Source organism: Oncorhynchus masou, chromosome 27, assembly GCF_036934945.1.
Source record: "Oncorhynchus masou masou isolate Uvic2021 chromosome 27, UVic_Omas_1.1, whole genome shotgun sequence".
Classification (NCBI taxonomy): domain Eukaryota; kingdom Metazoa; phylum Chordata; class Actinopteri; order Salmoniformes; family Salmonidae; genus Oncorhynchus; species Oncorhynchus masou.
Window position 1 is genome coordinate 49,101,646 of NC_088238.1, and position 15,607 is coordinate 49,117,252.

Genomic DNA, 15,607 nt, shown 5'->3' on the forward strand with positions numbered 1-15,607 from the left:
ATCACCAAGTACAACTCTGAGCATGTGTAAAGGTAGCTACTTAAAGGTGAATAAAAGGTGATTCTGAACTGAAAATAGAGTGCAGAGCCAAATGCTAGAGGTTGCACGTCCAACTATTCTGTATATGGTCTTGGACGACCGCGTGCTGACGACTGATGGCATGTAAAAGTGTGTTCATGTGAGGTCGAAGTGCCCGAGTTTGAAGATGTGTGTGTGCACATCAAAAGGTAGTCTCTTACTAGGAGCTCTGGTACAAACAAGGTGATGTAAAGGGGTAACAGGGGTGTGTTTGTGTTCTCACGAAACTTTGTATGTACGTGGAGCTTAAGGGCTTTAAGGTGATGAGTAGTTGTAGGACCAGGTGTGTGTGTGCGTGTGTGTGTGTGTGTCCTTACCACAGGTGAACAGCTCAGGCTTGGTGGAGGTGATGAGCTGGCCCTGCAGGGAGCGGGGGTAGGAGCAGCTGGTGTCCTTCACCCCCACGTTGTTGTCTTTGATCCAGTGCAGCAGCCACAACAGGTTGCAGTCGCACAGCAGGTACGGCGTCTGGAACTCCCTGAGGTAACGTGGGGACAGGCAGAGTTAAAAAATAAATTAAAAAAGGAGCATTACTTTCAGTTTCATTTACAATGAAAGGTGATAGTCCCCTGTTCGATCCCCCGTTCCATAACCTACTTTCTATGCTGTGTTCCTCTTATCTCCTTTTTATTGCCTCTCTGCAATTGTTTGTAAACTGAGGGTTGGGACCTTGGTGGATGGAACCATTTGAATCTTTGTTTTGCTTCCTGGCTGAATGTGTTTCCATTACCTTGAGTTGCGAACCAGGAAATAAAACTTACAGATTGCTCCTATTGGTGCATTTCTACAACAGGGTATTGTACTATACTCTTTAAAGTATCCCGAATAGAAAACCCACTTCACTGCCACAGGTTGTCATGGAATAGCGTTGCAGGGTCTAAACTCTAAAGCATACTTACAAAGTCTTCAATGACACCAAGCTATCAAACGTCCCTTGGGCCAGCGATGAAAACATGTTTCCAGAAAGGTTTCTGAAAGGACAAGATGAAGGCTATCAATCATCTACAACAAATCAAGTATGCCAATCTGTCACATCACACAATCAGGACCCAAACACAACCTGTCATTGGCAACTCCACTGAGATGTCCAGGAATCTTAATCCTCACCTTTGCATCGTAGGGAAAAGGACATGGAATAATATGTTGCAGCTGTGGCACTGAGACCCGTGGGGGAACCATGGGTATTATGCTAATATCACAGCACCTGGAGCCAGATATGTCACTTTCACATAAATGTCCTTATCAATGACTTATTTTTAGGATGGACAGGGGGAAAATGCAAACAGTTATCAAAGAAAAACAATACTATGAATCTGGCGTATTTAAACAAAGTAATAAAGGAAAAATAACTACTACTTACAGTCGAACTAGACTAGTGAGGCCTTTGAATATGTCCACGTTGAGGCAGCCAATGCGATTGTTGGACAGGTCTCTGTAGAAAGCAAAACAAATGGAGATTCTGGTTATATTCTGTCCTGATTTACTCAAGTCAAACAGCAGCAACAGTCTAAGAAATGTAATATGCCATTGCAAATTGTACAAACAGCATGAAATTCATGACTAGAGTCAATTGACCTCATGTGGTGAGTCGGCGAATTCTAATAAATCCACATTGTAGCTCAACAAATCAAAAAGTGGAGAAAACTGTCAACTCAATTAAAAGACTGGTGATGTCATTCGCAGAGACAGGTTGGGGCAGAGGCAGGGATTGAAAAATCCAGGTCTGTCCGTTTTACAACTTTTCAAGGTGATTTGAGACGATGCCTGTGTTCGCCCCGAGGCAGCTTTCACATCAAAGCTGTTAGTAACACACTATACTAGTTGAAATTAATGTACTATGATTGATGTCATACACATCAAAGTGTGTCTTTTTCACCAGGACCTGACACAAAGTGTCTGCCAAACATCAGGTAGTATTATCGATCTTTGAAGAAACCGTGTTTGGGCAAGGATCTTATTTAGTCTACATTGTGAAAATATGATTTTGATCAACTCAAAGATAGTTCTAACTCGAAGAAATGGTGATGGAAGGCAGGTCGAAACAACCATGTATAAAATCAAGGATGTGGTGTATATGCAAGCCATTACAGCTGGACAAAACGCATATGCTAAACGACTCGAACGTAAACCAAATGACTCAAGTGTAACATTGGAACGGCCAGAAGAGGCCTCACAATACCCTACAAACTAGACCCTGCTAGCTGCAAGCTACAACCCTAGCCCAAGGCCTAATGCCAGGGCAGCATCAGATACTTAAATGCTTAGAAAATAAGTGTGGAGCGCATTACGTAAACATCCTGGTGTTGGTCTAATTATTGTTGTGGTTCCTAGGGAGGGTGGCAGCTGGGGAATTTACTGAGTGAGGTGGTTAGTTCCGCCTGGCCTGGGAAAAACCTTTCAAGGGTTGCCAAGAAGTCATGCTGGCATCCCGTGTCTGAGGAGGATCACCTACTGGGGTGGAACTCCCTTAGCTAAAGGGATAAACTCCCACCCTGCCAATGCTGCCATGGCATAGCATTAGACATGGTCCAGTGCTTTGCAGTTGGGAGTGCAGTGTGACGTCAAAGCAGCCCAAATAAGGAGAAAATGGCCATCTCTCACAAATTAGCCACATCATCCCAAATATATTCCAAAACATGTTTGTTTTTTAAAATCTTGTGGTCTGTCCATTAAAGTAGCAGCAGCGCTCAACATTACAGCAGCCCCAGAGCAAGCTGTCTGTTGTGATATGAGCAGATATAAAAAGAGACGGGTGTGTAAGTAAGACGGGGTCAGTGACTGTTCAGCTGTCGGTGGAATGTAGTGGCTGCTGCCGGGTGGTAAGGCCCTGGAGTGGCCAGTAGGGGGTTGTAGCTTGAAGTTGCCCCTAGACACTGGATCTTGGGTCCATTTTACATTGCCCCCCCACTAATGGTTAACGTCAGGATTGGGGGAAAGGAGGCTGATCCTAGATCTGTAGATAAGGGAAACTTCACCCCAGAGATACATGAATGGGTTGCATCCAGCAAACAAAATGTGCTTTGTCACGTCAGGCATCTTATGCCTCTATTGACAATGTATACATTTGGCTGAATGCAGCTGATATATGGGCACGTCGAGTCTAGACCTACTTTCTGCACATCAGGACCTTGACTAGCTGTATCAGGTGGTAAAACAGGGTTGGCGCTAGCCTCCCCTTGGGCTCTCTCCCCCCAGGGTATTACAGTATCTACTCCACCACCCCTAGCCATTCAGCCCCAAACAGCTGGGACCAGGCACCATGTGACTGATCCCAGATCAGATGTTTGTCCCATGACGTGTTCAAAGCAACCCTCAAAACATTGCGGTCATGTTAGCTTTGCTTTTTATTTACTACAGTGGGAGCGGATCAGTTGCAGCTCGTATCCGTCAGCTGGGTTGAAATAGGATAACATTTCCTAACAATGTACACTGGAATGGACATTGACCTACATTTCGATTCATTACAAATGATGACAATGAAAAGGGGTGAAGTAATACATTTTAGCATGCATTGAACATGTCTGTTTTTTCAAGAGAAACTTCAAGAAAAATGTCAAGTCTGACATCGCTCTCCTCTCTCCGACAAGACGGATAAAAGAGGCAAGCAGCTTCGGTTTGGCCAAGTCGCTCGAGTCTTAAAAACGAGCGAAAATCTAATTAGGCTCTTTGAAGTGAGGTTCAGGGACAGATGGGAGAAATTAAAGATTGGCTGAGGCTGAGAGAGAGAGAACACTGAGTCTTTGTCGGCCGCTTTCGCTACTGACTGCATTGGAAGAGAGAGGGAGCGTGTATTTTCATGTCCTCCCTGCCAATTAACTCCATCACCCTTTTCCAGAAGCAGAAGAGGGAGGGCTGGAGGGTAGGTGCACCGCGTGCCAGTAGTCACCACAGGGCTTCTGTTTACAGCACCAGGCCCAAGTTCAAGACTCATTTTACCTCAGCTACTCCTTTCGCCCTTTTGCTGGTTGAGGAATATGTTGTAAGCGATATGTTGGAGACGCAGCCAGAGACAGGAGCAAATGAATGATTTAACCACCTCCTGACAACCTGTCTGTGCCATATATTTCCACTGCCAAACATGTTTAATTATGTGCAAAGACTGCTGTGTCTTCTGACCATAATACTGATGCATTTATAATCAGTGGATATCCAGTGTTTCTGATCAATTCATTTCGACCCAACGTTGACATTGTGTTATATAGGCGCATGCAAGATGAAATAGCTGTTGGCTGAATGATTTGTAGGTTGGCTGAGGGAATTACAGTTAGCTATACGTTTAGGAAATATAGTTCGACAGTTGGTTGTAAAATGGTTGAGGCTTGACAAGGGGAAATTAAGCTCTGCCCAAGCCAAGGAGACAACCTTCCTGTCTCACTCACAGCTCCGCACTAGCATCCAAATTATAGTTTATGTTGGTAAGGACCGGCAGGTATAAGATGATTGCAATACACAAAGGCGCACACACACAGACTGAGACACAAACACTCAGAAGAGTGCACAGGCACAAACACACTCATACGCGCCCTCTCTAGCACAGACACACAGACCCACGCACATGCCCATCCATCCATTCCCCTTTCCATGAATGTGTGAAAGTAGATAGGGCCTCATGCAGTCTCAAGTGGTCCCTGGCAAGGGCCCAAGTGGACTGGAGAACTGAATAGAACATTGCTTGAAGCATTAAAACAGAGAATCTCACTGCCGATAAGTACCTATCGGCAGTCTATCACAGTGGGAGGCCAGGCCGTTCCTTCTCTTGCGAGAACAAAAGCGGTACCTGCTGACCCGGTAGCAACGAACATACCGATTTTACTTGTAAAATCACAATTCTTGTCAGTGGCCAACAATTTTACTTTGAGCCAATCAGAGAGCACGAACTCCCACATGGGAGAGCAAAATAAAAGGGGGATTTTTTCTGCACATCCACGGGTGAGACAGTCACACTTCATATGCAATGTAGGCTATGGGATGGTAGCTAGCTAAGTGTGCAAAACACTTCTTTCAAGCTAGATAACCATTGTATCTGGAATTGACATAATTAAATCACAATGGATTAGCTCGTTTCCATGATCAGCTGCCTGTGTTAGCTGCCGAGTTAGGGCATTATCCTTAGCTAGCTAGCTATGCTGTGCTAACTAACGAATATGCTAACATTAGCAAGTTAGCGAAACATTTGGCTCTTGACTGCCACTGGCAGTATGGGATAATGCAGTGTGAATTAAATAGTTTCTTCGTCATCTTGTTAGGTAGTGATCGAGCTGTGGCCATCTGGCTAATATAATAAGGACTTTTTCCCCAGACAGCTTGGAATCTAGCCCATTAGCAATACCCACGGATATGCATTGCCAAACGAAGCTACTGCCATCTTCTGGTTTGGAGTATTTTAACAAGGAGCGAGTGGCTGACGACTTCGCTGTGTGAACACACAAGAGATCGACTGCCGACACTGTTCAAAGGCGCTAAGCACTGTTGCCAGGCAAAAGTTTTACAATCCTACCAGTGTGTCTGAGCTTTTACAGCTATCGCTTACATCGACTAGATAAAGGCAATTGCTAACTCTGTGTCTAGCCTTTCAGAAACAACAGACAGGGCCATTAGTATTGTCGAAAACTGGCAAAGACCGTTCGGTTGAAATGTTGCATTGTGGGAGCATATACAACAGTGTGTAGTTTTTTTTTCTTTCTTTAATACAACAGATTTGGACATGGTGCGTTATGGATGCAGTATAATAAATCTGATGTTGAGCAATAGAGGATCGGCTTCCACGCATATTTAAAACCGTTCAGCCCATGACTCGTCCATCTGCCAAGAAAATGACAAATTTGATTAAGATGAAAATGATTTATTGCTGACGGTGATATTGATAATACTCACAGTCTTTTGAGTGCGAGCAATCCAAGGAAAGCCCCCGGTTCGATACGGCTGACGATGTTGTTCCGCATGTCCCTGTGGAAGACAAACAAAGGGTAAGCCACAAGAAAATAAAAAGGCAATCTAAACATCAAGTGCACAACAAAGAACGTCTGGTTCGTGTCACGGCATATTGCAATCAACACATATTATGAATACTTGCAGCCAACTTGATCCAAAAATACCATTCCCCAATGAGTAAGACATATTATTTTACACATCTAATAACACAAAGATATTCTCTCTAGGCCTGCTCAAATAAATAAAAAATGACAGTCGAAGAAACACACTTCAGATCAGAGGTGTTCCCGAAATCCACATAAATACAGTGGATTGTGAGAAAGACAAGGTCCGGCTCAGAGCAAAAGAACTTAGGACGTTTCACTGGATAGGGACAAAGGTGGACTTTTTCCCTGACTTCTCCAAGGAGGTCCAGGACAAGAGAAAAGCGTTCATGGAGGTGAGACATATGTGCATGAAAGTGTGTCGCTGACGTCAATGAGGCCGAACGATCTGAGTAGCGTGGTAGGCTATGGAAGATCCCCATGATGGCGGTGGTTAATCACGGATTAACTACCATTTTTCTCTAAGCTGAGAGAACGTCCTATGTTGTGAGTAATAGTCTCACTGAGTGTTTATGCTGTGAATGCTGCCTACAATTTATCATTCTGGTTTACAGATATCATTATAGTACTCGATTGAGCAGGAATCTAGGGCAAGCATATCATTTGTTTTACGGTCATAGTAGGGATAAACATATCTATTTTTTTGTTTGTTTTCACTCGCATGTTCGTGCCATGTGTGATGGGCACAACCCAAAGTGTTAGATGGCTTATTTATCATTATTATGACCTATATCGGACACCCTTTGGTGTTGGTTCTCTGATTACATTCCTGCCTTATGGAATTAGACAGTTCAGGAGTAAGATAATTTCTTCTCTTTGGGAGTATAATGAGCAGCCTGTCTTTCTGTCCAATGTTTTTGGTTGATCCATGTCATTTCAATGACATGTCATCGCTGTCATATCAAACTGTATATGGTCATGCCTGTATTTGGTGTTGGTAAAACGTCCTTATTCTAGTTGGATCTTCAGTGCTGGGAAGTCCTCGGGACACTTCACATGGATGAAGGCCTGGTTGAGGGGAGGGCGATTTAAAAAATAAATAATTGTGTCGCGTGGGTTTGGGATATGTTTATGACATATTTGTTCTATGGGAAGTTTAGTGTTCTGTGGGGTGCACTACCAGTCGGTCACTTTTCTTTGATTCAAAAGCAAAGGCTATCCGAAAGGCATTGATTTAAAATACTTTAATAGTCGTCATGTTTTGGTAATAGTATATTTACAACCTTTCAGACACGACCAACGTGATTCAAATGCACAAAACAAGTGGATGCTGCAGTGTATCCAAGTGGCATCAGAAGCAACTGCTTGCACGCGCGTTACCACTCCACTATGTCTCCCTGTCACGGATTTTGCGACATCAGTACAGATACCAAAATGAGCAGCAGCTACATTTGGCTACATACGGACCATTAGTGGAATTCCGGCGAGAGAGTAACAGTTAATGTGATTGGATGTTAATTATTTGACTAGGTTACCTGTATTTGACATTGTGTTGTTATTTCGCTGAACACTAGATGGTTTCATTTTATTTTTGGCAGTGAAACAAGGCTACTCAGGTGAGAGAGAGAGAAACTAACTCAAATGTATAACCCCGTTGGAAAATCTAAAATGTGCATTTAAAAAAAGGCCAATCACGTTTTTATTTGGCGTACACCAGTTTGGGAATACCTGCCATAATACATTCAACCCCCAAAAGAGGTGTATATTCTATTTTCCAAAAGTATACATGTTCAAGTGGGAAAATAGTTTAAGGACATAGAGGGACAAATCTTGACTTTACTTGTAATGGTTTCAGGCCAAAATATAATATGAACATTTATGCTCTGAATGAGGAGGACCCAGACTTCTTCCGTCAATTTAACAAAATAATATTGGATTTTGGTTATTTTTCTCTGGTACTCGGGGGAGAGGGACTATAATCAGGTCCCTGACGCATTCTTATACAAATCCAAAACGGGTCTAACCAAGACCTCCAAAACGAGGAGGCTGGTGACTGATATATGGAGACTGATCAATCCAAACCCTCGTGATTACACATTCTTTTAGAATAGGCACACTGTTTATTCACGAGTCGACTACTTTATCTCACACTCTCCGATAGATAAAGTGGGTCCATGCAGTGTGGGCACGAAAGCTATGACAGATCATGCACCCATTGATCTGACTGTTGACATGGGAGAGGAAGATAAAAATGTAAAATGTTGGCGATTGAACAACAACCTCTTACAGGACAAGGTGTTTTCTGAAATCCTTAACACACACACACACAACGACATTCTTTGAAACAAATAGGGAAGCTTTTAAAGCATACATACAAGGAGTAATGATACAACAATCAGCTACTATTAAGAAATTAAATTATACATTTTCTGTTTAACTTGAAACAGAGTTCAAAACGCTGGAGAGGGAATATTATTTCAACAACATTTCTCTGGTAAACCTGACAAAAACCAAATACGAGCTGCATACTTTATTCAGTAAAAAAGCTGAAGCAGAGATGATACAAAATCAGGTGAAAAGGCAGGAAAACTGTTGGCCAGTCAATTGAAATCTAGAGAAACATATCTTCAAACAGGTGGAATCAGAAATAAGACAGGCAAGCTGATTACCAATCAGAAAAAATAACTACATATTTCAAGACTTTGAAAGCAGAGGCATTCTTTCAGAATTTGAACCTTCCTACACTAACAGAGGAAGACAGGAACTGGGCTGGACCACCCCATTTCTTTGGAGGAATTGACCAAAAAAAAGACAAGCACCCAGTGGTAAAACTCCAGGGTTGGATGGGATACCCAGTGATTTCTAGAAAAGGTTTGCAGAGCAGCTTAGCTCAGTAATATTGAAAACATTTAACACATTGATTGAGTTCCGACCTACGTGATGCAGTAAATCACCCTAATTGTATTTGTTTTTATTTCACCTTTACTGAACCAGGTAGGCCAGTTGAGAACAAGTTCTCATTTACAACTGCGACCCGGTCAAGATAAAGCAAAGCAGTGTGACACAAACAACAACACAGAGTTACACATGAAATAAACAAGATACTAATACCAAATACTAATTGAGTGTATGTAAACTTCTGACCCACTGGGAATGTAATGAAATAAATAAGCTGAAATGAATCATTCTCCCTACTATTATTCTGACATTTCACATTCTTAATATAAAGTGGTGATCCTCACTGACCTAAGACAGGGAATTGTTTGCTAGGTTTAAATGTCAGGAATTGAGAAAAACTGAGTTTAAATGTATTTGGCAAAGGTGTATGTAAACTTCTGACTTCAACTGTATGTACAACGAGGTCCTCCCGAGTGGTCTAAGGCACTGCATTGCATCCTGGTTCGAGTCCAGGCTCTGTTGGTCGCCAGGTGTACGGTGTTTCCTCCGACACATTGGTGCAGCTGGCATTGTGTCAAGAAGCAGTGCGGCTTGTCTGGGTTCTGTTTCGGAGGATGCACAGCTCTCGACCTTCGCCTCTCCTGAGTTCTGTACGGGAGTTGCAGCGATGAGACAAGACTAACTACCAAATGGAATCCACACAATTAGGGAGAAAAAGGGGTAAAAAAAACAACATTTAGTCACTAACAGACTATGATCATCTCCATTTTTAGTAGGACAAGGCACGAAACAAGGCGACTGTCTCTTGCCTCCCCTGTTTATTATAGCATTAAAACCATTTGCCCGAAGCCATTAGGCTGCATCAGTCAATCAAAGGGGTTCATATAGGAAGTTGGGAGAATAAACTACTGCTTTATGCAGACTGGAGATTTCAATGGGTCTCTAAGAACTTGAGGTACCTGGGGATCGCTTTAAATCCTGGTCTGGAGAACATGACTTCATAAAACCTTGACCCACTACTGAACAAAATTCAACTCCAGTTTAAGAGCTGGGATAAGCTACACATCTCATTATGGGGTAGGAAACAGGTTATAAAAGATAGTCATAGCTCCTCATATTACCAGTGTTCATACCGGTCTATACCTTTAAATCCATAGACAAAATGATTACTAAGTTTGTATGGGCCGGTAAAAAGGCCAGGGTGAAACTAGTGAGACTACAGGCAATGACTGAGAAGGGAGGATTAAAGCTCCCTAACATGTCATTATATCAAAAAGACTTAGTAGCTGCCCAAATAAGCGCTCTCTTTACTGAAAATTCTAATAGGCCAATTTTGGAGGACATGGAATTGAATGCCCCATTCGGAGCATCAGATTATTTGAGTCAACAAAAGGTGGGACTGGAGAATCCAATAATGTCCCATACAATAATATATGGAGTCAGATTCATAAGAAAGAGAAATCTTTACCTTTCCTGACAAGCTCTGTTTTGTTATGGAACAACCCTAAATTGAAAATAGGGGGACATGTGGTCTTCTGGAAAGATTAGAATAGATAGGGGATAAAGAACATTGGTTGTCTATTTCAAGAATACTCGTTTACCTCTTTTGAATAACTAAGGTCCAAGTATAGTTTACAGAAACAAGACTTTTGGAGATATCTCCAGTTTAGACATTGTATGCTTAAGGTAGGACAGAATAACAACAAATTCCATGTACTTTCTGATATAATTCTTAAGTTAGTAATCCTTTGCTAATTACCACATACGGCACGGTTTCTATCTAGCCATCTTATAGGTGGATTTAACGGAACTTGTAAGGACCTAAAGGCCCTAAAAGGGAAAAAGACCAGGGAGGTAACTTTTGGAGAGGAGGAATGGAATATAATAGTACAACAGATGCTCCTCCCTATGAGAGATGCCCGGTCCAAACTGATTCAATTGAAAGTGTCAATAGGATGTATAGGACTCCGAGGTTGAACAGAATAGGTTTGATAGAATCCAGTCTATGCTGGAGATGTCAGTCAAGTACAGGTGACATAATCCATATGATCTGTAACTGTCCGAGCTTGCATACCTTTTGGCAGAATGTAATGGAAAAGATTACCTGCACATCCTGCTTTGCCATTACTGAATACCACTAAAGATGTTGATAGACTGAGAAGCTCATGTTTAAAGTGGCTAAAAGTTTCCCTAACCACAGCGAACAGAGTCATACTGAGACACTGGAGGGAGAAGGACCCTCCCTCATTTAACGAATGGTACATAGCCTTGGCAGAAACGGCTTCAGATGAAAGGTTGATTTATAATATTAAATGTTACACTCGATAATGTTTCCGACATCTGGGGACAAAAAAAGAAGCGGCAGCTCCAGTGAGCACAAGATCTCCAACACTGGACAACTGAGGACTGGAAAAACATTGCCTGGAACATGACAGTGAGTTCAGTTTACTTGGGTGGCCTGGTCAGTCCCCAGACCTCAACTCAATAGAGCCTCTTTGGGATGAGATGGAACAGGCTGTTCACAGCATGAATGTACCGCCATCCAATCTGCAGCAACTACATGATGCCATCCAGTCAGCATGGACCAACATCCCTGTGGAACGTTTCCCACACCTTGTAGAATGCCCCGAAGAATTCAGTCTGTTCTGGAAGCAGAGGGTGGTCCGACCCGGTACTAGATGGGTGTACCTAATAAAAACTGGCCGGTGATTGTATAAGAGCTTTGTACAGTGCATTCGGAAAGTATTCAGACTAGGGGTCGACCAATTATGATTTTTCTACGCCGATACCGATAATTGGAGGACCAAAAAAAGCCGATACTGGTCGATTTTTAATATGTATTTCTAATAATGACAATTACAACAATACTGAATTAACACTTATTTTAACCTAATATAATACATAAATAAAATCAATTTAGCCTCAAATAAATAATGAAACATGTTCAATTTTGTTTGAATAATGCAAAAACAAAGTGTTGGAGAAGAAAGTAAAAGTGCAATATGTACCATGTAAAAAAGCTAACATTTAAGTTCCTTGCTCCGAACATGAGAACATATGAAAGCTGGTTGTTCCTTTTAACATGAGTCTTCAATATTCCCAGGTAAGAAGTTTTGGGTTGTAGTTATTATAGGACTATTTCTCTCTATACTATTTGTATTTCATATACCTTTGACTATTGGATGTTTGTATAGGCACTTTAGTATTGCCAGTGTAACAGTATAGCTTCCGTCCCTCTCCTCGCTCCTGCCTGGGCTCGAACCAGGAACATCATCTCGGGAGTTGATAGGTTTGAAGACAAACAGCTCAATGCTTGAAGCATTGCGAAGAGCTGCTGGCAAAATGCACAAAAGTGCTGTTTGAATGAATCCTTACGAGCCTGCTGGTGCCTACCACCACTCAGTCAGACTGCTCTATTAAATCATAGACTTAATTATAATAACACACAGAAATATGAGCCTTCAGTCAATAAAATGGTTGAATCCGGAAACTATCAATTCGAAAACAAAATGTGTATTCCTTCAGTGAAATACGGAACCGTTCCGTATTTTATCCAATGGATGGCATCCCTAAGTCTAAATATTCTTGTTACATTGCACAACCTTCAATGTTATGTCATAATTACGTAAAATTCTGGCAAATTAGTTCGCAACGAGCCAGGCGGCCCAAACTGTTGCATATAACATGACTCTGCGTGCAATGAACGCAAGAGAAGTGACACAATTTCACCTGGTTAATATTGCCTGCTAACCTTTCTTTTAGACAAATATGCAGGTTTAAAAATATATACATCTGTGTATTGATTTTAAGAAAGGCATTGATGTTTATGGTTAGGTACACGTTGGAGCAACGACAGTCCTTTTCGCGAATGCGCACCGTATCGATTATATGCAACGCAGGACACGCTAGATAATATCATCAACCGTGTGTAGTTATAACTAGTGATTATCATTGATTGATTGTTTTATATAAGATAAGTTTAATGCTAGCTAGCAACTTACCTTGGCTTCGTACTGCATTCGCGTAACAGGCGGGCTCCTCGTGAGGCAGGTGGTTAGAGCGTTGGACTAGTTAAGATTGAATCCCTGAGCTGACAAGGTAAAAATCTGTCGTTCTGCCCCTGAACAAGGCAGTTAACTCACCGTTCCTAGGCCGTCATTGAAAATAAGAATGTTTTCTTGACTGACTTGGCTCATTAAATAAAGTTGTAAAATAAAAAGAATTATGCAAAATCGGCGTCCAAAAATACCGATTTCCGATTGTCATGAACTTAATCGGTCGACCTATTATTCAGACCCATTGACCTTTTCCACATTTTGTCAGCCTTATTCTAAAATGTATTAAATTAATGTTTTTCCTATCAGTTTTTAGAAACCAAATGATAAAAAACAGAAATATCACATTTTACAGAAGTCCTCAGACCCTTTACTCAGTACTTGGTTGAAGCACCTTTGGCAGCGATTACAGCTTTGAGTCTTCTTGGATATGACGCTTCAAGCTTGGCACACCTGTATTTGGGGAGTTTCTCACATTCTTCTCTGAAGATCCTCTCAAGCTCTTTTAGGTTGGATGGGGAGCGTTGCTGCACAGCTATTTTCAGGTCTCTCCAGAGATGTTCAATTGTGTTCAAGTTCGGCCTCTGGCTGGGCCACTCACGGACATTAAGAGACTTGTCCCGAGGCCACTCCAGCATTGTCTTGGCTGTGTGCTTAGGGTTGTTGTCCTGTTGGAAGGTGAAACTTTGCCCCCCAGTCTGAGGTCCTGAGTGCTCTGGAACAGGTGTTCATCAAGGATCTCTCTGTACTTTGCTCCGTTCATCTTTCCCTCGATGCTGACTAGTCTTCCAGTCTCTGCCACTGAAAAACATCTCCACAGCATGATGCTGCTGCCACCACCATGCTTCACCGTTGGGAGGGTGCCAGGTTTCCTCCAGAAGTGACCCTTGGCATTCAGGCCAAGGGGAATCTTGTTTCTTATGGTCTGAGTCCTCTAGGTGCCTTTTGGCAAACTCCAAGCGGGCTGCCATGTGCCTTTTACTGAGGAGTGGCTTCCGTCTGGCCACTCTACCATAAAAGCCTGATTGATGGAGTGCTGCAGAGATGGTTGTCCTTCTTGAAGGTTCTCCCATCACCACAGAGGAATTCTAGAGCTACGTCAGAGTGACCATTGGGTTCTTGGTCACCTCCCTGACCAAGGCCCTACTTTTGCTACCCTTCCCCAGATCTGTGCCTTGACACAATCCTGTCTCAGAGTTCTACGGGCAATTCCTTCCACATCATGGCTTGGTTTTTGCTCTGAAATACACTGCCAACTGTGGGACCTTATAGACAGGTGTGTGCCTTTTCAAATAATTTCCAATCATTTGAATTTACCACAGGTGGACTCCAATCAAGGATGACGAATGGAAACAAGATGCACCTGAGCTCAATTTCGAGTCTCATAGCAGAGGGTCTGAATACTTGTTTTTATTTTTAATACATTTGTAAAAATGTCTAAAAAAATAGATTTCGCTTTGTGGTTGTGGGGTATTGTGTGTAGATTGAGGAGGAAAAACATTAATTTAATCAATTTCAGAATAAGGCTGTAGGGTAACAAAATGTGGAGGAACTCAAGGGGTCTGAATACTTTCCGAATGTACTGTACATTCAGAGACAACATAAGGTCAACGAGTAAGGCCTACACCCAAGAGCCAGTTTTGAGCTACAATTTTAGCAGAATGTATGACTGTCCTTAAAATGAAATCCCACTGACGCTAACTCACTGCATTGACCCCTGGTGCTATGGTACTTGTATTGTACTTCTTTATAGACAATATAACTGCAATGGCCAACAATTTCCCCATATCCTGTGGGACTCTCACCCACTCAGACACCTGTGGCAGGGACACTAGACCCCCACCCCCCAAATCAATCAAGCCTCCTCAGCCCAGTAACTGACAGCCATGAGTCTCCAGGGGCCGCACACACAAAGGCTCCCCACCCCGCTTCGCCCTGGACTGAGTTCGAGGCAGCACGGTCACAGATACCTGCTAGCACCTAGCGCTCACCTGCGCCACCACTGCGTCACTCATTACGATCTGTGTTATTAAAGACCTCGCAGGTCGCCACCTGATCCCCCATACAAAGGCCGCTGGGTAACTGTGACCGGGCCGTTTGATGTTCAGTAGCTGTCATCTGGCTGGAGGGGGATTGGGAGGCAGGGCCACACATGGATCATAGGAGCCAAGCTATTGCTTTTGATGTGCATTGGCAAAATTGACTTTCCTGTAGAGGGGTGTTGAAAGACAAATGGAAAAGGGGTAAGGCCAAAAAAAATAATGATCTTCAAAATTTGATGAATTGGTGCCTGTATGGCAATTCAAAAGAGCTGATTTGAGAGCCTTTTTACTAAATAATGTGTTTGATTTATATGATTGTGTATTGCTTTCAGTGTATTGATGTGCATATTGATGTGTATAATGCATTATTGATGTGTGTAGTGTGTATATAGGCAATCTGTGAAAGAGACCTTGGTCTCAGTACGACTCGCTGTCAAAAAAAAAGGTTTAAAGAATGCAACAAATGCGAGGCACAAATGGATCACCTGTAAGAGGCCAGAAAAAGAGAGAGGATCTTTGTACTTGCTTACTGTGCCGGATGGTACCTTTAACCCTACTA

At 42.5% G+C, this 15,607-nt stretch overlaps 1 protein-coding gene across 1 annotated transcript in view; it reads right to left on the minus strand.

Moving 5' to 3' along the window:
- The window catches only part of LOC135516336 (adhesion G protein-coupled receptor A3-like), a 61,406-nt gene that overhangs the window by 11,642 nt on the left and 34,157 nt on the right, over nucleotides 1-15,607 (minus strand). The window contains exons 3-6 of the mRNA XM_064940569.1: nucleotides 5,953-6,024; nucleotides 1,439-1,510; nucleotides 978-1,049; nucleotides 396-556 (exon numbers count right to left, since the gene is read on the minus strand). Coding sequence (XP_064796641.1) covers nucleotides 396-556; nucleotides 978-1,049; nucleotides 1,439-1,510; nucleotides 5,953-6,024 — 377 coding nt within the window. The remainder of the gene's footprint in view (nucleotides 1-395; nucleotides 557-977; nucleotides 1,050-1,438; nucleotides 1,511-5,952; nucleotides 6,025-15,607) is intronic.